Source organism: Netta rufina (genome assembly GCF_964035555.1).
Source record: "Netta rufina genome assembly, chromosome: 1".
Taxonomy (NCBI): Eukaryota; Metazoa; Chordata; class Aves; order Anseriformes; family Anatidae; genus Netta; species Netta rufina.
This window is the reverse complement of record NC_140123.1, coordinates 160374102-160395991: the sequence shown is the minus strand read 5'-3', so window position 1 is coordinate 160395991 and position 21890 is coordinate 160374102. Positions and strand designations below refer to the sequence as shown.

At 45.8% G+C, this 21890-nt stretch overlaps 1 protein-coding gene across 1 annotated transcript in view; it reads right to left on the bottom strand.

Annotated features, from left to right (window-relative positions):
• Positions 1–3198: 3198 nt before the first annotated feature.
• The window catches only part of ELK3 (ETS transcription factor ELK3), a 34234-nt gene continuing 15542 nt past the window's right edge, over positions 3199–21890 (bottom strand). Inside the window, exons 2-5 of the mRNA XM_084306593.1 lie at positions 20998–21206; positions 10944–11738; positions 7613–7735; positions 3199–4745 (exon numbers count right to left, since the gene is read on the bottom strand). Of these exons, the coding sequence (XP_084162719.1) occupies positions 4647–4745; positions 7613–7735; positions 10944–11738; positions 20998–21204 (1224 nt within the window). The 5' untranslated portion in view covers positions 21205–21206 and the 3' untranslated portion in view covers positions 3199–4646. The remainder of the gene's footprint in view (positions 4746–7612; positions 7736–10943; positions 11739–20997; positions 21207–21890) is intronic.

The following is a 21890-nucleotide window of genomic DNA, read 5'->3' as shown; positions in this document are numbered from 1 at the left end:
AGTTGAACAAGGCCACGGTGAACTTGTTGGCAGAACTGGGATTAGAATTCAGCCATTCTAGATTTTTAAAAAATCTTGTGTGTGTGTGTTTTTCATGAGACTGTACTGCCTTTCTCTCATTATCTGAGAGAAAAAGATTGATGTCAGTGGAAAAATGTGTACATTAAAATGTTCCATTATTTTCGCGTTCTCTGAAATCCCTTAACTCATTTAAGTCTTGTGATTTCTGAGCCAACTTAAGCTGTGAACACACATCTGCACATACTTACCGATGTAAATAACTGCTCGATTTATTGCCCTGGTTGCATCCTCCAAAATCACTTACGGAACAGACCTGCCTAAGCAGATTGCTTTTATGGTCCTCCTAATGAAATACGAGTCTTTTCAGCTCACATGCCATACCTTGAAAAAAATATATCCCTCGGAGAGCTATGAAGCTTCTTTGTTAGTTGCAGTGGGATCTTCTTGCTGACAGAAATGCCATCACTGCGGATTGCAGAGCTGGGAGAATGCTCTTCCCCATCCCCTTTCCAACATGCTCTTGCAGAACACCTCCCTCCAGGCCCTGCAGAGCAGTGCCAGCACTGCTGGCTCCTCCTCTTTCACACCATGAGCTCATTTTTTCAAAGACTTTTTGTTTTCACTTTTCCATGTCCTTTTCCTTAATTTGCAGAGGGAGGAAGCTGGCCTGGAGCTAGATCAGGAATAATTAAGGTTGCATTTATCCATATGTGCTTCTAGCAGAGCAAACATGAAATGAACTGATGGAAATCTTTGGGGGGGGGGGGGGGATGGAGAGAAAGCAAGAGTCCTTTCCTGTAAGAAGCTGTTTTACAAATACCCCACAAGGCAGGCCGTGATACCAGTTGCTCCAGAGTCCTTGCCTGAGGTACATTCTCCTTTTTTGTTCATTTAAGTAAATTTATGTTCTTCCTGACTAATGTTGTCAATCTCTTTGCCCTCAAAAAATAGGCTTGTGCTCCATCTGTGCAGGCAGAGCACTTGTATTAATTGGTAAGAGCTGCTACAGTTAAACTAAAAGGGAGCTGGTGGTCATGATGGCTTCTAAAGATGCTTCCTATAGGCACACGATGACACAGCCTCTTAATGTAGAAACTCGTTCTGTTAAATCCCGTAGTCTGTTTTAAAGGAGTGTCTCCCCTTTAATCACTCGTCTTGTTGACAGTTCATTATTTCCAGATTGGCACGTATCTGTCTGATGAGACTGGTTTTATTCAGACAAAACAAGTTGTTCTGTGTTGACGTAATGGACAAATTTCAAATCTTTCTTTTTCTGTAGTTTGTTATCACCCATCACTGTTTTCCCTGCCTTGGAAGTGTTCTTTAGAGCAGAAGGCACCTACCTACCTGTGCCACCAAAGTGCAGGCTGAGTCAGGGCAGAAGCTGTGTGTCATCTCTTGGCAAAACCACCCTGTAGCTGTAGCCCTGCTGGTGGATACTTGCTTCTCCAAAAAAAAAAAAGCAATATAAAGGTAAGCCAAAAATAGCCTGATCATGGGCCCAGCCTATAAACCACTGAAAACTTAACTTTGCATATTGCTGAAGTATGAATAAAGTGTGAACCTATCCAAAAAAATCCTTCGAGTATGATCAAACTGCAGCGATCACCAAGAACATTCAAGAGAGAATAACTCCAGTGTTGTTCAAGACTGTTGTCTTGGAGCTCTCCACTGGCACAGAAATACTGACACTTTCACAGTGTTTATTTTACAAACATTTATTTGATTCTTTTTCTCTACAGTTAAAGGTACTTATTAAGAAAATTCAATGGAAAATTACTAATGGAATATTTTCTTTGAAGCATAAAGCATAATGAGCTAGTGTTTTAGGTAAGTGTTAGACTTGAGAGGCTGGACTTCATTTGTTTAAATATCATTTCATTTTGTCCCCTGTAGGAAGAATTTTTGTTCCACATAATTGACCAATTTGCAAGGCAGATTTCATTTTGACAACCTTTTTTTTTTTTTTTTTTTAATTGAAAAGTCAACCAGCAGAAGAAAACGTGTTCTACTGCTATTTTTTATTCTCTCAAAGATGAGAAGACAGCACTAACGTTCTTGTTTCTGACTGCCTTCCCTTAAGTTTTTATTGGATTCTTCTGGATCCTTTACAGTAATTTGTTGAAACAGATTTTTGTCCCAAAATTGTTATTTTCTTTATTTTTAAAAGAAAAGTCATTCAAGGGTGTGCATATTGGAAGGTGGGGGGCGGGGGAGGGCGGTAGAGGGGTGTTGAGCTTTCCAAAAAGAAAGATTCTGCCTTGCTAACAATAAAACCTTGGAAGAAACAAAAATACAAGAATCTGGGTGTTTTTTCTTTTAAGAATCTCTTCTCTGTTATGCACTTTTTCCTCTCATCTTAATCTGTTTGTTGGTTTGTTGTGTTTTTTTTTTTCAGTGCGGTATCCAATACCTTTTATTAATTCAAAGATTAAATTTTCTTGAGTATTTGTCATTACTTTTTAATTCACAGTGAGAAGCACTTAATCTTTATGCCTTGTTCTCCCATTAGCTGTACTGGTTATATGCAAGGCGAGACTACTGGAGTAGGCGTTTATGCTTTTTAAAAAACGAGAAGATTGTTGGCTCTTGAGTGTGAATAATTGCTTCTGTGTAACTTAGTTACTGAAAAATATTCCACGTAGCTGGGAGGATTCATCTGTTGAAAGGGAAATGTTTGACCTGCGAGCCCTCTTGATTTAACCTCCACCAGACTAGTCAATCTCATTAGTTATGTGCTGCCTTTTCTTCCAACCTATTCTGACTTTTCTGTGTAAAATATCCCTTCACTCATAAATTTTCCATAAGCTCATCTTCTGGTTTCGACTCCATGGGATGGTCCTTCTTGGAGCTCTTAAAATGCTGAATCAAGTGAATGACTTCCCATTTGTTTCATTCTTTTTCCTCATGCCCTGCACCTTGGTGCTGTTTATCAGCGCTGGTGTTTCATGCAGATATGGCAGTTTTTTAGTCAGTTAATTACTCCGAGTGAAACCAAGGAGTCATTTTTGGTTGTGCAACCCAGCTGCCTGAGAAAAATTCCTGCTCCCTTTTGTCAGACTACCTCTGCCCAAAAAACGGCTTCTCAACATCAGAACTGCAGTAATAAAATGTTTATTTAGCACCTTTCAGGTAGAAGGATCCAAAAGCACTTTACAATTAACTACACACATCATCACTGAAATGCATCCAAGCAGAAAATCAGCAGACAACTCACTGCATAGGTTTCAAAACGAATGGACTTTTGACCAGCTGCTTGGCCAGAAAACAAAGTAGAGGCTCTAATGACCTGTAGCAAACAGGATCCTGATTTTGGTTTGGTTTTTGAAGGTCTCATCTGAAAGACCTACATGGTAAAACGGCGTTCAATCCAATTTAGCCACCTCAGAAAACGGACGATTTGCATCAGCCCTGCCAAGATTAGAATCTGTGGTGCCAGGGAGTCTAGCCTCATCCTAACCTGACATTTAGATGACTAAAGCATCACCTCAAGGTAGAGGACATACCTCGTAGGTTCAAGTTGCAAGTATATGGTAACACAGTGCTGTTTTTTAATCCAGAATTCAGATGTTTATACATAAACATCCCACATGTACAGTATGCCTCCTTACAAGCACCAGACATTAATTTACAGTCCTGTAACTTTTCCAGCTTTTGGGGAAGGGGAAATGTGACCTTCTCAGCTTTAGTAGCTAGAAGAATCTTTCCAGGGAAATGGTAGAAGGCACTTGGCACGACTGAACAAAGCACCTGGAAATTCTCTATCGGGAACGATCCTCATTCCCTGGGAGGACAGAGATCACCTGCAGTCTTTCCAGCTGTAATGTCGACAGTTCGTAAGAAGTATATGCCAAATAAATTCTGAGCAACGTTCTTCTTTTCTACAGAAGTGTTTTCAAATGCTGGAAATGTTTTGTGAATACACAAAGCCCAGTTCCTCCCTGTTGCAACTCCACAGAAGAATTTGGGCGTAAATGTGGCTTTGTTACTCCTAAATACATCTCCTGACTGTAACATTTATTACGTTTTTCACTTCAGCAAAGAAAAATTATAAGGCTATTTTTATACAATTTGAAAGCACTTAATACAAAGTTACATGAATACACTGCATCATACAGCCTATCCGTGGAGAAAATACTGAAATACTACCATAGGGCTGTTCAATACTAGTTTTGTCTTTCAACTTTTTATCTTAATACTAGAAAATATATAAATCATTTACATGACATTATGCAAAAGAAGGCACAGCCGGTTATAGTTTACACAAGCACAATGCATAATATGCAGAAAAAGGTATTAAAAAGAAGCTTCACATCCTTATTAGATACATTGTTGCAATCCATTACAAAAAGTACTTCATCAACAACAGAAGTGTTCAACACTTGAGAGCTATGATATAAAAAAAATTATAATTCATTTAATGCAAAACAGATTTATATATATTTTTATATATAAACACTGTTTAAAAAATGCTAACATAATAAAAGTAGATTATCCATGTAATGAAAAGTGCAAACCAAAGTAATAGAGGGTTTCACAATGTCCTTCTCATGACACAGGAAAAACTAGCCCATAGGAATGAAGTGTTAAATCCACCAAAAAGTCCTTAATGCGATGAGGCATCATCAGGATTTCTGAGCGTTTGGAGAAAGCAGTACTGGAGAGGAGGCTCCGTCCAGACTGGGGAGTGGCACTGGTATGTGACCATTTAGCAGAGTTGGAAACTGTAAGAGGCCAAAAGGTAAAAAAAAAAATAAAAAAAAAATAAAATTAGTCTTTATCTCAAAGCGTTCAGCCCCAAAGCACATGCATTTAGCATTAGCAACTGACTCCAGATGTTTTCAAGGCCTGTGATTTCTGTACAGTACGATGGATACCAAACGCCTGCATCAGCCATCAGGAATGTGAAGCAGAGGATGGAACCTGGATAACTTCTCAGTGTGCAGGGATGTATGAGCCTATTATTGGCTATATTTCATATCAAAGTTGACATAACAATACAGCTGTAATCACGATGGGAAAGTTAATAACAGAGAGAAACGTTTGCCATCCATTCTGCTTCCAAAAATGTTTCTTAGTCTACAGAACAGTAATTAAAATCCATGTTTTTCATCTGCCCTTCAGAGAAGTTAAGCAGAAAAGCTCTTTGCAAAAGTGAAAGTTAAGATGTAGCTTTAGGACAGAAGAAGCACAATTGTGAACACCAACCATGAGGAGAATGTCTCTCAAGCAGTTACAGTTTATGTCTGTATTCACTAAGAGGCTGTCCGCTAGCCACGCCAGACCAGATGAGGCAGAATATACTGCACTTTAGTACTAACGCTTGACTTCTGACATGCTCTGCAGAGAGGATTTGCTCACTAACTAACCCATGCAGTCCTGGCATGTGCTGACAGCTCTCAGCATCTGGGCTGGGGAAGGGCCAGGCAGGAAGGTGCAGCAGGCAGGGAGGTGCAGCGGGCTTGCTGCAGCGTCAGGCGGGGATTGTGCCATCCGTAGGCGCTCGTCTGCCTCGGGGCCAACTCCATGAGGCCTCGCTCCTGGTCACTACAGCCCTGAGAGCAGAAGGGCCAAGGAGCAGCGCTCCTGACTTCAGGGACAGCCATGGCCCAGCGCTGGGCAGCAGCCGGTGGAGCTTCATAAAGCTATCAAAAAGAGGGCTGTGTGATCTCAGGTGTCTGTCGAGGCCGGGGGCTGGCTGGCACCGCTGAGATGCCGGCCACGGTGATGTTTCAGTCGCACCCTTCCCCTGCTCTCCACCCACCCCAACCCAGCTGCCCTCATCTTCTTTCTGCTGCTTCCGTGGCCCCTGGGGCCTGGGACATGGCTGACCCCTCACTACGGTAGAAACAAATAAAACAGCTTCTTGTGGCAGTGCTTAATTCAGGCTAACTTGCTAAAGTTCAGCCACATTTTCTTGAATTAATCAACTCTGCGCAGGTCTCTTGCTGTTCCAGTTATGTGGTAATTTCCAGCTCATGATGAAACATCCAATTAAGTTTCATTACACAACACTGTGGCTTCAAAGGGGAGGCTTTCCAGGCAGGTCAGGGCTCCAAGGTGAGTTGTGTGAAGGAGGCTGCAGTGTTCAGGGACGTTCCACAAGCGCTGGAAGGGGGCATGGGCGGTGGTGTTTGGGGGTTGCTTTCACCTCCTAAGCGCTGAAGGAGGATTTTTAGCAGTTAATAATGGGCTCGGTGAGGGAGCATCCATGTAGCTGTGCCCAGCAGTGCCAGAACAACTCTTCCTGGCCCGTTAAGGCAGGGACCACACTCCCATAGGTGTGGTCATAGTCAGACTGTGGACGCGGATGGATCCCATCCTGGTCCTCAGACTACAAAAATACCAACGCTGAAGAGCTGCAGCCAGTGCCAGGCACGGCACTGTCACAAGAAGCAGCAGGCACCTGGAAGAAGATGACGTACTGGGGCCTGCTCTCACCCCCGTGTCAGTCAGCAGGCCCAGCTGCAGCGCTGCGCCGGCCTCCAGCTGCTCGCAGGATTTTGGCTCCTCTAATGCCAAACAAATGCTCTTTCAGCTCAGGTGAAAACAAAAGCAGCTGCAGGGCTCCCGCTGGAGGCAGAAGGCTGTTTCACCCCACCTGAGCAGAGCTCTTGAGCTGAAGCCCAGCCCCAGAGGCTCCGGCAAGGTTCAGAGACTAAAAGCAGGTCTCGGCTCCGCAGCAGCCCCCTCCTGTGTTGGTGCTGGTCAGTCACAGCATTTGGGGATTTTGCTCCAAGGGTTTCCTTGCCTTCTGCAGCCACATGGCCTGCCACCAGCTTCTTGTGCTTCCTGCCAATTAGCTGATCGGCGTAACTTGTGAGCGAATGAATCAGCTGTTTCGTGGCAGCTGGAGCTGCTAGCACCATCCCCATGATCCCCTTCCTCAGCCTCGAACAAATGCTGCCCCTGAGCTCTGCAGCCATCACTGTTTATTTAATACCTTTCCGATTTATTGCATTGCTAGAAAACTGAGACTATTTTTTTTGCTCCTAGTATCCACGAGAGAGGACAACACCACTTTCCTCCTGTTACACATGGAAAGGTAGTGCTCAGAGAGCTGAAGTAACCAGCCTGTGGACACCTGGATACCGGAGAACTGGAAACGGAGCCTTCAGGTTCAGAGTGCCCTTCCTTTAAATACAACCATGTCCTGTCTTCCTGGGAGAGAACTATCTCATTATTACAGAAGGCTGAACCTATGCCCACCTGCTGTAAGAGGCCCAAACTGATCTTGGTTTTTCCAGAGTCCTCGCTCCACTGCTCTCCTGGCCAGTCCCTGCCTGAACGGTGCTCTCTCCCCAAAGCCCTGGGGGCTCAGTTACACACTCATCCTAAGGTCCTGCATTTATTTCTGTTTCCTTCATCCAAAAAGTACGTTCCTGCTGCACTACCAACACTGCCCAGGAGGGTCTGGCTGTGCTGCCAAGGGGGTGTAAGCAAACAGGCCTCTCTTAAATATGCCCACCAATTCCTGCATTTTCTCAAACCATTTGAAAAGCTCCAGACCAATGTGAGATGTGAGATGTTCCCCTGACGTCTCTTCCACATGCATTTTCACACACGAACCCCCTGCATTAGGAAGACCTACCTGGAACAGAGTGTTTGGTCCCTGCAGCCTGGCAGGACTCAGAGGAGCAACGGGACTGAGGCTGCTCCAGAAATGAATGCTAGACAGCAGCGGGCTTGGGGTCAGCAATAATCCATTTGGGGTCTGCAAGACAAAAAAAAAAACACCTCATGATGCATCCCTGCAGCATTCACAACAGCTGACGACAACTAAGAACCCAAAAACTACGAACCCAAGGGTTTTTCCAACTCTGGGATGGTGCCTTCCAATGTCACGGTGCACACCGAGAGCTGCGGATACTCTCAGCACTTCCAGAGCACAATTGGTGGAGTTAAAGGACATGCAAATCCCTGTTCAAAGTCACATAAATTATTCCGTACCCAGAGTAACTTTTATCTTCACAAAGAAGAACATGAAAGTGATGTGACAGTTCTGAACAAAGTATTTGGCATAATGAATTAATCTCCACAGTAATCTCGATGCCAATTACCAAGCTCGGTCCCATTCAGCAAGGCGTTTAATGGAATTCGGGCACACACTTAGCAAGCAGGTGCGTGTGCTGGGGCAGCCTTTAAAACAGGTAGAGAGAAGACAGCAGACAAGGAGTGGCCAGCAGGTCATGCACTCTGGTGTCTGCCAGCCACCTGCCCGGCCAGAAATGCCAGCTCTGCCTCCCACACGTGGCCAATGCAGCTGGGGTCTCGCTTCACCACCCAGCCCACCAGCTGCTGTTGCTGGGTCGCTGTGAAGAGCAGCAGCAGAGCGGCAGGTAGCACAGGTTACCTCTGCTCCAGACCACGACGGGTGTTTTACTTGCAAAGCAGCACCCCAGGGATCCGCTGTGCTGCTCGAGGCTCTGTGCAGAGGCCCAGCAATACACAGTCCTGCTCTGACGTGCTCGCAGCCGAGTTCAGAGCAGGGTCAGACAATTAGGGTAACGGCGCCAGGGGAGAAGAAAGGGAGAGAAGAGGAGAAGCAAGCCTCGAGGGCCTCCCAGTGCTTCTGTCCCGAGGTATCTGGGAGCCTGGCTGCTCTCTAAGTGGCTGATTTCTCTGAGGCATCTCGAAAAAAGCAGAGGGAGAGATGCGAAGGGGAAGGGCGCTGCCATCTCCCTCGTGCTGAAGCAGGTGGAGCGTGAATACAGCACCACGCGGCAGAAACCACAGCTGTGTCCCAGGCAGCAACAAAAACGTGGTACTGCAGGGAAAGGAAAAGTCTGCTTGTCCTGGGAAACTTCTGATTGTCAGAGCACTTGTATCTGCAAGTTGTGCCAGAGCCAAGAGCCAGCCAAAGCGAGCCTCCAAATCTGTTAATATTTCATGTGAAAAGAGCACAGTGCCTTCCGGGGGTGTTCTCAGTGTCACCATCAGGCAAGCATCAAAGCCACCTGAGGAAACAAGCGTAAACCACACCACAGCACCGGCCGGCCTTGAGTTACATGTGGAAATTGGTGTATCCCTCCTTTTCTGCCCTCATGTAGCTATACCTCTGGCACTGGATGTGAAAACCAGCAGGAAGTGCCTGCTTAAACCCTCTTTATAAACTAGCTTCCAAGCTCAGCAGCGATGCTCCCAGCTCCAGACATCTCTGCAAAAGCCTGCATGTGAGCACAGCCCTCCTTGTCCCTCCCAGCTGCCAGATAAAGACAACTAGGAGAAATTAGTTGAAATTAGAAATATAGCAGAAATTTCTTGACTGAAAGGGTTGTGTGGCGTTGGAACAGGCTGCCCAGGGAAGTGGTTGAGTCACCACCCCTGGAGGTCTTCAAGAAGGGTGTAGATGTAGAACTTAGTAGCATGGTTTAGTGGTGGAGCAAGTAGGGAACAAAATCTAAACAGCTCTCGTTGAAAGCTAACCAAAAGAAAAGCTGACATTTCTCACTTAAGCATTGTGCGGAGTGTCCTGAGATCTCACTTCTGTATTCTGAATTGGTTGTGCAAATCAGGTGCTCTTCCACGGGGCTACCTCCACCTGAGGGCTTTGCTCCTGACCAGCAAAATGAGAATAATGAGAAGCTCTCTGAAGCCCTCTGAAGGAGGGCAACAGCAGCATAATTCCCTTCTGTGACTCTGAGGAGTAGTAAGTACTCTGGTTTAGAGATGAATGAGAAAACGAAGTGTTCAAAGAAACAATCACAAAATGAGGACAGAAATCACTCATCGTACTGAGTTCTGGGGTAGCAACAAATTAAAGCAAGCTTGTAATAACACGCTGTCATTGTGTCTAGTTGGCATCTGATAGGCTTTGTGAAATTTGCTCCCCGCAAGCAAACTACTCACTGTGGTTACGCCACAGATCGAGGCCACACGAGCCTGTCAATGCACCTCTGTTTTGGTTTGCCACACTCCTGTTCTTCCTGCTGTGCACAGTAGCACTGGGAGGTTTGGCAGTGCACAGAAATGGCAGGCAGCAGCCCACAGATCCCTCTTCCTTCGTGGCACAGCCCTGTATCTTGGTGGCCTGCGGGTGTGTGAACTGCCCCACAAGCTGCTCAGGCTGGAGGAGCTGTGCTGGCCAAGGGTGCTGGTCGCTGCTCTGCCTCCTGCGGGGAGGGCGTCGCGCTGTGCAGGCACACCGGGTGCCCCAGGACACAGCCATGAGGCCACACGACACCACTCAGAATAGTGAAGAGGTGAACACACCAGATCACTCACTCTCCGTTATGTGATTTTCCTCTTGCCCTCTAAATTACTAGATTTCTTCCACAGGCTTGCTTGCAAATGAGAACTCATTGACATTACCACAAATAAATGATTAATGGACAGCTATTTTATAAGAACAGGATAACCTACCAGGTATTCAGTAGGTCTGTACTGAACGGCAGCTCTGGCAAGTATTCTGTGGACCTGTAAAACTTTGGAAATCAAAACTGGCTTAAGAGCCTGTCTTAGAAACCAATTAATTTGTTCCCTATTTGAAACCTAATGAAAATACCACACTTTTTGAATGGATACAACAGCTAGTAAAGAAATCTAACCAGGCACCCCACAGCACGCACGCTCAGTTTCTGAGCTACAAAACCCCTGTGTTGTGTTTTTCTTCCTGGCTTTTTTTTTTCTGCTTGTTTTGCAGACCTGGAGGCTGATTTCCCTTGGTAAGAGATTTGCTCGTGTTAGCGGCTGCCCATCTCAGCATCCCCCAGGCACCCTGTGGTGCTGCTCTCCATGCTCATGCTCACCCCAGGAGCGCGGTGCTGTGAGGAACCCGCTCTCCACACACCACTCAGACCTGGGCCGTGTCTTCCTCTTCCCCACGTGCTGCCAGATGACAACAAGCTCCTAGCGCTACTGGCCTTGGCCAAACTGAGGGAGAGCTGGCTCAGGCAAGAGCACCCAAGGCTGGCAGGGCTTACCTGTGCAGTGAAGAAAGCTGGAGTCAGGGATCCTGAAGGAAGCGCGGGGCTGTTGAGGGCAATGGAACCAATATCGGTGCTGGATAGGACCATAGGTGGGGCTGAGATTTCCAAGCCTTTGGGTTTCTTAGCCTTTGGGGGAAGAGATGGCGATTTTGCCTTGGAGCCTGAGGAGAGGTTCAGCGGCTCAAGGGAATCTGAGTCGTGGCAACTGGACTCAAGGAAGAGGCTCCTGTGCTCCGCAGGGAGGGGCGAGGTGGGAGACAGGGACGGCGACCTGGAGGAAGATGACGACGGAGATGAAATGCTGGCACTGTTTGGTAGCATTAAGGAAGAGATTTTGGCTGATACGGGTGAGTTGAGAAAAGCAGAGGCAGCTGCTGTTTCAGAGGTGGAAGGCAACGACACCATGGGCCTCATAACTTGTTTGTCTGTTTTGTTTGTCACAAATCTTATGACAGTCCGCACTTCTTCGACTGGTGTGTTCCCTTCTGACTTCTCCTCCAGTTTTTCTGTTTTGATTGGCTTGTAAGTGTCTGGCTGGTTCTGCAGAGAGTTGATGGTGAACGAGGAGTAGAGGCCAGAGTGGATGTACTCGTTGCGGCTTGTGCTCTTCAGTGCCGACAAGCTGTGCTTGTGCGCCTCCCTGCCCTCGGCGGCCATCTTACAGTCGCTGTCCTGCAGCAAAAGGCTCTCCCTGCTGATTTCCACGGCGTGTGGATCCATCTTTAAAATCTCAGGGAACGAGACAAACTTGTACACGAACTTTTGTCCGATCACCTTCTTGATGATGTTCTGCAAGTACAAAAGCAGACGCTAGGAAGATCAGTATCTTGGGGTCAGCAAACACGAAGGGTCTCACAAGGGCAGGGGAGCACTGTGACCGCCTCAGGCTGAGCAGGGCCCCTCGGCCTGTCCCCATGCTCCTGCTCAGCTACGGAGGCCATCTCCTCCAGACAAGGCACCACCACCAGGTGACAAAGAGCTGCTGGGGCCTGGCTTCCTCCCGCTTCATCTGGGGCACCCTGGGAACGATTTCTTTACAGTACAAACAGTTTTGCCACCTTGCAGGCTCAAGCCACTCAGCCATTTGATTTCACCACGGTGGCAAACGCCTTCATTTGTGCTTCTCAAAACCCAGACCCATTGCTCAGGAGTATGAAACCCTCTCCTGAAACGTCTGCAAAGGACAAAGCAAGCACAGCCTGCCTGCTCTGGTCACTAGCCCTCCCTTCCTGCCCACGTGCAGGACTGATGTGCACCGACGGTGACTGCATTTCTTTCAGCAGTCCTGAGCTACATCCATGACAAATGCAATCGCTTGTGTCCTGACGTATCCCCTCTGCTAGCTCCAGGCCTCCATCAGTCTAGACTGGCTACTGATACTGCAGAAAAACAAGGAGCGCTATTTCCTGAGGTTTCAGGAGCGACTGTGATTCTCTCTTCTTGAAGCCCCTGCTGCAGAGCTTCTCCGGGAGCGTCCTCTTAAAAACCCATTCCAAGACTTGACCCCCTTGTGCGGCACACACCTGCTGTACCTCCCCCTAGTACTCTGCAAACACACACGTGCTTTCCCATACGTTAGGGCACGTAAATATTTACATAATTCCTAACAATCTATTTTTTTACATTCAGCAACGGATTCTGAGACCAGTAGAGAAAATATGTATTGATTGAAAAAGAAAAAAGAGAAAATGGAAGGGGAAGGGGAAGGGGAAGGGGAAGGGGAAGGGGAAGGAAAGAATACATCCTCCCTGTTTATATATGGACAAGTTCTAGTTCTGGGTGTTCACAGTGCCTGAGGTACATCTTTTTTTCTTTTTCTTTTTTTTTGTCACAAAATGAAGGCTGATTACGGGGAAGAGTCTGCAGTTCTGTATCAGATTGTCTTCTGTCTTTCAACTGAACTACTCCACCCCATAATTGTTCTGTCTGAGCATGCTGGCACTTCATCCAGGCACCTTCCTGAATACAAAATGAATCCCACAGCGAGCCCTGGGATGTAGCTTTTCTCCCTAGGCCAAGAGCTGCAGCATAGCGAAAGCTGCTGCCCAAGCTTACAAGTGGAATCTGCAGCAGGGAGAAGTGAACTTGGCGAGCTCAGGATAAAGGCACAAAACTGCCCTCTTCCAAGCTGAGCTGTACTCACATCTGCCCACCCAGGTGATCCTGCCATGCACTCCAACATTTCAGGACACATATTTAGCCCACAGAATCTAATTTTGCATGAGCTTTAATTCCCATAGCTTTGGCCTTGACCTAGATTTTTTTGGGGGGTGCTAATTAGGTGAAACATTAGATGGACACACTTTTTCTGTGTGGTTTCATTTATGAACTCAATTTTATATTTTTCTTTATAAACACAAAACCTTCAAATCATTCACATATGAGAAGAAACATCCTAGCTGGATTTTTTTTTCTTTTAATATATACACTTTAACTTAAAATAATCCCACCCCTTGGAGTCATTGTTCCATCAAGCACAGGCAACTGAGATTCTACTTGGAAAATGCTGACTCCTAAAAGGACAGGATTAAATATATCGAAGGGTGCAACTGGTGCAGGCTTCAAACAGGGGCGCATTGCTATAAAAAGCAATGGAATGGGCTGGTGAGTTTATACTTCCTCTGTTGTTATTAAATATAGTTATATTTTCAGAAGGTCTCTTGGTGCGGCTCCTCTGTCTCCATACACCTGCAGCGAGCCCACTTAATGGTGGCTGCAGATGAAAAGGATTCAAGTGCAAACCCCTCGAGCATTTTGCAGGCTTCTCTTAAATGTGGAGCCCGAGGAAATCTCCAACATGTAAGAGAAAATAAAGATGCAAATTAATTAACTGCCTCTGAAATGCTGCTGTCATTTTGAAATTTTTTTGACAAATAATTGAAGTGAAGGTAAAAAGCAGCTTATTTTTACCATCACCTCCGTGATCTGTCAGAAACACTCTGAGCTGCAGAAGATGGTTCACACCAGGGAGGACAGTGATGGGCATCATGACAAACGGGATTTTTCCACCTTTGGGTTAAAAAGGCAATGAAGGTTTCCTTACATTAAGGACTGCTTTTGCAGGGAGACTTTGTAGCAGGACAATAGGTGTATGTGCTCCTTTAGCCCTTTTTTGCTGTTGTCTGGATTTTCTAGGGACATCACCCACAAGCAGGCTGGCAGCGAGTGCCAGGGCTGCTGGCCAGGGCTGTGGGATGCTCCAGGACCGCTGCTGGGGATGGCGACTGCCAGGCCAGTGCAGCTGCTGGGGAGGAAAACTGGTGGCTTAAAAACCTCTTAAGATCACCCTCTGACTCTGGAAGAGGGCAGGGGCTGGGAATGCCCCTCCCCTGTGTGCATCTTGACAGGTTTAATCCCTTGCTCCCTTTACGCCTCCCCTCCTCTGTCCCAGCCTGTGAAATGGTGACCACAGCAAAGGTGGCCGTCCTCCATCGTGCTGCGCTCTGAAGGCTGCTGCTGCCGGCTGGGCACATCGCTGCCTGGCTCCAGCCCACCAGCATGCCAGGGAGCTGGGGCCCAGGCTATGGTGTGGCCAAGGGGGGGGTTGTGATGACTATGTGCATGCACTACTTTTGGAATACACTTTTTGCCAATATACACGTGAACTGTTTGTCCATCTCAACAGAGCATGACCTCTGCATTTCCTTTTTCTGTTTTTCTTTTTCCCCGTTTTTCTGTGTATCAGTGCAAGGGCTCCAGTTCCTCTATCATATTATTGTGTTTTTATTTTCATCAGCTCTCCGACTCCCTGTTCAAGTCACTTAGAGTTAAAGCATAACTATGCTACCAGTGCAATGCACGGATTTTAGTGGCTTCACTCAAACCTGTTAGCTCACAAGTTTGCTGGCTGCAGGAATTTCTAGGAGCATGAGCTGTAACTGGGACTCAGTTCCCAGTTGAACTTCAGACTGACAAGGGGTCCCAGGGCAGGAAGACAGATTGGGGCACTTTCTCCTCCTCCCAGGAACTGAGTCAGGGTGCCTGAGATCTCAAAATCTGTGTCAGAACTGGATGAACTTGTCCCTAGGTGCTAAAAGGACTCTGCTTGGGAAAGAAGAAGGGCCAGAGCTGCTGCACCTAACTCCCGTTTGGATGTGTCGCAAGTTCCCTGGCTCTGAGACCTGCAGGGATGCAACATCGTGGGGATATTTAGGCTATGAAGTCTTCCCTCTGTCTTCCACATGATTAAGATTCTACCAGAACTTGTGGGTGGAATAATTGCCTCCTCTTTCTGAATGGCAAAATTACCATGAACAGCACAAAAACAAGGCAGGAAGCTAGGAAATATTCACACTCCCATGCCTGAAGTACGTAAGCTGGCAGGAGGTAGCTGTGGCTGCAACACTCCAAAAAATGGGGCACGTGTCCACGTCAGCGTGTGCAGGCAGGCAGGCTCTTATCATACTTCATGCCCTTACATTTATTATACTGTGTGTGCATAAGCCAGATGCTTTTTTGTGATTTTTGATGGAGGCACAGGTGAAAGCTGACCGCGTACCTGCACTGACCTTCGCGAGTGCACGGCTCTCACATGCTGGGTGTCAGTCTGTCCTCACCCCACCTGGAAGGCAAAGAGCACGTTCCTGCCTCGCAGCTTTGGGCAGGCTCTCTGCTCTCTCCGCAGTTCACTAGGCTTCCCTTTCCTCTCACAGCAAACAAGAACTAGTTGTCATTCCTTCTGGGGGGTTTCTTTGGTTTCCTCCTCTACCCATCACCTCCTGCTCCGTATCAAACTCCTTACTCTCTTCTTTCCCTGAGGACAGCACCCATGAACCACTTTTATGTCACTTTACACAAGCACTTTCTTGATTTCCCCCTACCACTCTCAAAAGAAGCTCGTTTCAGTTCTCCATAAAACTATTTTCTAAAGATCCTTCAAGTATTTCCTCAGAATACCTCTTACCTGTACCACTGCAAAACGCATAGCTGGCACACTAGCGCCGTCATACTGCTTGCATCACTGCAACCTTCTGTTTTTCCCTGAGCTAACTCAAGGGAAGACCTTCGCAAAAGTAAAATAATAATTTCTGCTACCTCTTTATATCCTGAAGTTTTGCAAGCAGACCAAGCAAGAGACCCTCTTCCTGAGACAATTCTTTCACGCTGCCACCCACACTTGGGCATTAATAATTGGAGTTAGTGACCCGGCTATGGGCTCTGACCTGTTGTGACAGGGAGGGAGGGGAAGGCCACGGGTACCTCAGAAGCCTGAGCACCTGAGAAGCTCCGTGCCTTCTGCTGCACTGAGCATAAACAAGAAGCCTTATTATTTATGTACTATATATCATGCTGCCAGCCCATCTAAATAAGAGGGTAGCCATTAACCGAAGTTAAAATGATTTATTCTGTCTTTAGAAGACAGATTGAATAGCAGTCATTGAATAAAGCCTAGGGCCACAGCCTGTTCAGAGAGGATGCAAAAATATTGAATTGTTGTGCTTGTCACAGCGATATATGACTGTGTAATTAAAGATGCAGCATAACTCATGCAAACATTGAAGTTACGCAGAGAACTATGACTTTGGTATTTCTTAACTTTCCTAATTTTTGAAGACTTGACTTCCACAACTGTAACACCCTAATAATGGGGCTATCTGCAAGCAATTCCCTGGCTTTGTCCCTCTTCCCTCAAGAAAAAAAAAAAAAAAAAAAAAAAAAAAAAAAGGAACAAAAAACAAAAACCACACACCTTGTGGGGAAAACTCATTTGCTTCTCTCTTGTAATGTTATCTTGTAATATTCATGGGGACCTTTACCTGTCCTGAAACCTCCAGAGACTTCAAAAGGTATCTATCATTTGGTTATCAAAATAACAGAGTACCTGGGCAACTTTACCCATAAGAAAGGTACTAATACAACTTAAAAAGGTATTTTGGTTTCACACACCAAGAAAAAGAGCTCTGCACGAGCATATATGTGAAGGGTTTCCTTGCCTGGAAGCATTACAAGAGGATTCTGCCTGTCCCCAGTGTGTGTTATGACGGACATGCTGCTCAAGCTGTAGGTAGAGATGGTGCAGGAAGCCTTCCTTTCCTTAGTGCTATTTGCCATCTGTGCCATCGCTTTGTTAAGGCAACCAAGGAAATACATTAAATAAAAAGGGGGGAGGGGAACTTGGGTAACAAATGAAGAGGGAAACGGATACCTAAAGTGACCAAAAACGCAGCAGCAAATTACAAGTGAGACATGCCACGCTATACCTTTCTTGGGGTGCTTTATGTGTGAATTTAACATAAAACCAGCCATCAGCCTCAACAGCACATCATGCTTGCTTTCAAAGCCAAGCTGAGGAACTTGTCCTAATTGTGTTATTTTTCTCCAGCACTGGAATTAATTTGCTTTTAACTCAAGATGAATCAGATGATGAATTTTAACAAGGCAGCGTTCCCCCCGAGCAAAATGGCAGTGCTTATAAACCTCCATTTATCCACCGATCAGTTTTTATTTCTCCACAGTGATTTCAAAGAAAAACCATGGAGCTCAGTGTCAGCTGCATGCAGCAGCAGAGGGCAGCCCAAGAAAGACAGGCCCATCCCGTGGGCCACCAGCACCACTAAAAAATCACTGCTTTCCCCTCAAACTCACGTGCTGCCAGGTCATCTGGGTTATAGGTAGGGAAGTCTTGGTAGATACAAGGCCACAACCCACACGTGGTGCTGTCCAACAGTTCTGCCACTTTCCTTTCCTGCAGCCGCTCCTGACTGCAGCGCAATGCTCAGCCCATTTGCCCCAGCACATCGGGCTGCCAACACATCCATCACTGCCAGCAGCGTGGGAGGTGACAAGGATCTCAGAAGGCTCCTTAAGATAACCTCAGAGTCCAGACTGCTCGTGGGTTGTCCCACAGATCAGTGAACAGCCCAGCGGAGAGGAGTGCAGAAGTCCAAGACAGGCTCTTTCACTTCACCATCCCTTCCCCTTTTGTTTTGCAGAAAGGAAAGAAAAATGTCAGAGGCTTTCTTCCCCTCCTCAACTTCCTCCCCTTCTGTGCTCTTCAGCATAAACTGAATCAAATGCAGAGGATTTGATTCAACAAGACTGAACCCACTGCTGAGCACTCCCTGACAGCGTAACAGGATTCATAACTTGCTGGTTTATGCCACTATCTCTCACACTTTGAAACCTGCAGCAGGCTCCCTGTCCTTCTGTACCCTCATAATAATCCACCTTTCCGCACTGCCTGTGAACCAGTGGGACACAACATGCCAAACCCATGCAGAAAGAGGAGTTGCTTCTTCCTCTTAAATAGCACCAGGCACATTTTTGGGTTGGGGTTTGAGTCCAGATCACAATACATGGGAAAGGAAGAGCTTCTCCTCCTTTCCACCCAGGAGCCATGGCATCCACTGGGCTGCAAAATTTCTGGAAAAATGGCCAAAATCCTTGTGCCACACCCAGGTAAAATCAGCAGATGGAGGAGAGCGCAGATGTAAGAACAGTGAGCAGTCACTGCACCCAGGTGAAGAGACTGTACAGCCACTCCTCTGGCAGGTGCTGCACGCGTGGAGACAAAGGAGGTGACAAAGGTGTGTGTCTGTGATGCAGGTGGTGGTGGGCAAGCAGCTGAAATCAGTACAAGGCTAAAAAAAAAAAAATAGGTTAGGGACAAAAGAAGAAAGCGAGGCTCAAGTAAAGAGCCATCACATTCCTTTGATTTGAAGAGATCAGAGAGATCTCAGAGGACAAGAGCTACACTCTATTGTCCCTTATTTTCAAGCAATGTCTGATCAGTCGCTAACTGTGTATTTGGGCTTTGTCTGGGTGTGCTGTTCATTCACCAGCAGGCTCTCTGTCCCCACTGATCCCAATCAAGTTTATAATCAGAGGGGTTGGAGTCATATAAAGAAGTGTATTTCCCCATGCTGAGCAGAAGCTTTTTAGCACTTTGTGAAGAGGAATTCATCATCCCAACTGCCTGGAACAGCCACTGCAGTGTCCTCTCTGAATCCCTTTGTGCCTTCTCAGTTAGGCCACCTTTGAAAGATGTTAAGTGAAAAAAGCTGACTTACAGCAGACAAAATACTAAAAACATTTTATTGCAAAACTTAAGAGCTCTAAATCTGCAATGAAAATTCTTACAGTTTCATACAGTGTTTTTCCAAATTCCACTGCAAGGAACAAAAATGTTGCTCAGAAAATTGTGCAAAGTTAATTTGCAATCGACATGGTTTTTGGTTGCTGTATTGGACTTGCTGCACAGCACTTAGTCCCACTGCACACTTTGAGAATTAGTGCACTAAAATAATACATGACAACAATACTTTGAGCTCAGTTCTGAGCCTGAAACTGAAAAAGGTGAATATGCAGATATTTTAGCAGCTCAGAAGTTGTGTTCTGCAATTTTTTCCTTCTAGTTTCTTGTCATCTCTGAGAGATTTCCTTCAATCATCTTTCTGTTGTTGCAATCTAACGTAAATTCTGCTTACTTCCTACTCTCATATTTGTATTCTTTATTATACTGTTGCCACTTTAGTTCATGCTAGACTAAACGTCAAAGTGAAAGATGGTTTCATGAGAGTGATCCTGTGAACTCCCACAGTACTCCATAAATTTGATTTTCAGAGGTGCCAGCCACCAGTACCCCCTACTGACTCCTCCTAGATTATGGGCATGGGCATGTTCTCTGGAAATCTGAAGCAAACTGATTGATCTAAATACTTTCAGATTATTATGTTCAAGATATTTCAGATTTCGGCTTTAAAAAGAGGTTGAAAACAGAGCTCTAACAGGCAATGCTGCTCTAAGTGTATGCCTGTGCTACCTATCTGTAACCAACTTCTGAGAGGAGAAAATGACCACAGCTCGCCAGTTACAAGGTTGCTGCCTAAATTGTGCTTGCTCCTTGGGTCAAATTACTTCTATCAAACCTCAACAGATGTATCCATGGCCACTTTTGTCAACATGAAGGAGGGGCAAAATTCAATAGGTTTTGCAAGGGGAGATAAATCAGACAAAGAAACCCAGCCTAAAGCACACACTCCATTATTTTGTCTTGAGATATCCTGAAGATAAATTCACAAGTGGGAGTAAATTTAACATTCTACTGCAAATATAATCTTCACCCAAAGTGAGCTCAGCATGAAACTGCTACCTTGACAAATACACCCAAAAATACCCTGCTGACCCCCATCGTCTGACCAGTTGCTTGTCTTTCTGCTTGCTACTCTTATTCTGCTCTTTCGTCCAGTTAAACGTCAGATCAGTGCTCACTCGCATATGCTGCTGCTAATTAAGTGATAGCAGCATATAAACTAGGCTACTGTTGAAGCTAACACATGTTTTGTCCTAAAATGATACGGTGGAAAACTTCCCAACCCTAGAAACACTGAGCATAACAAATGAAGAGTTACAGTGAGATTCTTGTGAGGTAATGCTGCACTGTCAGAATAATTCTAGAAGTGTTTCAATGTTGTATTTCCAGCTAAAAAATATTAAGATCCAATACAACTGTAAAAAAGGTCTACTGGAAAGCTCAGGAAAGATTACCTAAAACATGGGGCAACAGGATCTATGTTCCAAAAGATGTGTCCCATGAAAACTTTGAAAACTCATCCCACCCTCTATACTGCTGGGTTGTTTGTGTCCTCTCCCTGCTCTAACATAGGTGGTACCCCATGCTAAAGCTGCCACTGCCTGCTTTCTGCCACCTCCCTGCATTTCTGCCACAGCATTACTGCTTTCTGCCACCTCCCTGCATTCCTGAAGATCCTGTGCAGGCTGTAATAATCAAACAGTTCTCCGTTATTAACAGTTATTTTATTGTTGTCAAAAGCTACAGAAAATGTTGGGTAGCCAAACACAGAAACACATGAAAGCGTCAGTAAGTGTCAACCTAGGTGAAAACCTTCCCCCCACCCCAGGAAATGGATGTGCAGTGTTTTCCTGTGCATCGTTCGGCTGCCCTCTTACCTCCACCGTGATTGCCTTCGGCAGTATTGTCTGTTGTAAAAACTACTTAGGGGAACTTTTAAAAGTGTCCACTTAGAGGTGAAATATTAAATGGTAGTGTTTCTATTTTTTTAGTCTGCATGAGAATAACAAAATTTACCTTGTCATAATAGTATCTGAGCGCTCGGCTCAGCTTGTCATAATTCATATTAGTTTTGTTTTTTCTGAGTCCCCACAGCTTAGCCACTTCTTCTGCCTTGAGTAGCTTGAATTCGCCATCATTAGACGTCCAGCAAATCAGGTGCTCATGTTTCTGGTCTAGCAGCAACTGCAAAAGGAACTGCCACAGCGTGATTGCACTCTCCATACCTACAAGGGACAAAGGAGAGCAATGGTGTGAAAAACATCTGGGAGGTGGGAGTGGGAACAACACTCATTTCAGTAATAAGCTCTGTGTCAGAGTCATCCTACATAGCTTGGCAAACAAAACCACATCATTCACAACCGTGCCCATCCATGAGACCTGCAAGTCCTGCACTCCCGTTTCAGTAGGTTTTTTTCCACTGCTATTTTCTGATGCAACACATAAAATACAGCAAGTATTTAGGAAAGCACTGCCCACTTAGTTCACATGGTGCAACAGAAGAATAAATGTAAGAATGGCTATATTCTAGTTCAGCACAGGCACATACACAACTTAACTTGAGTGTGCTACCACTGAAGACAATTTATTATGGTAATAAAGATAGAGCTGTAATTGGCCTTTTGAACCACAGAACTACAAAATGATACTCCCCCACACACACTTTCAACAAAACTGCCAGCCTTAGCATGTTAGCACTGTATCAGATAATTTTTTCTTGGCCTCTTTTGATATTTTATTCTGGCATAGAAAGGGAGGGGATTATCCCCCTCTAACTCCACTCTCGTGAGACCCCACCTGGAGCCCTGTGTTCAGCTCTGGGCCCCCAGCACAAGGACATGGAGCTCTTAGAGCGAGTCCAGAGGAGGGCCACGAGGCTGATCAGAGGGCTGGAGCACCTCTCCTGTGGG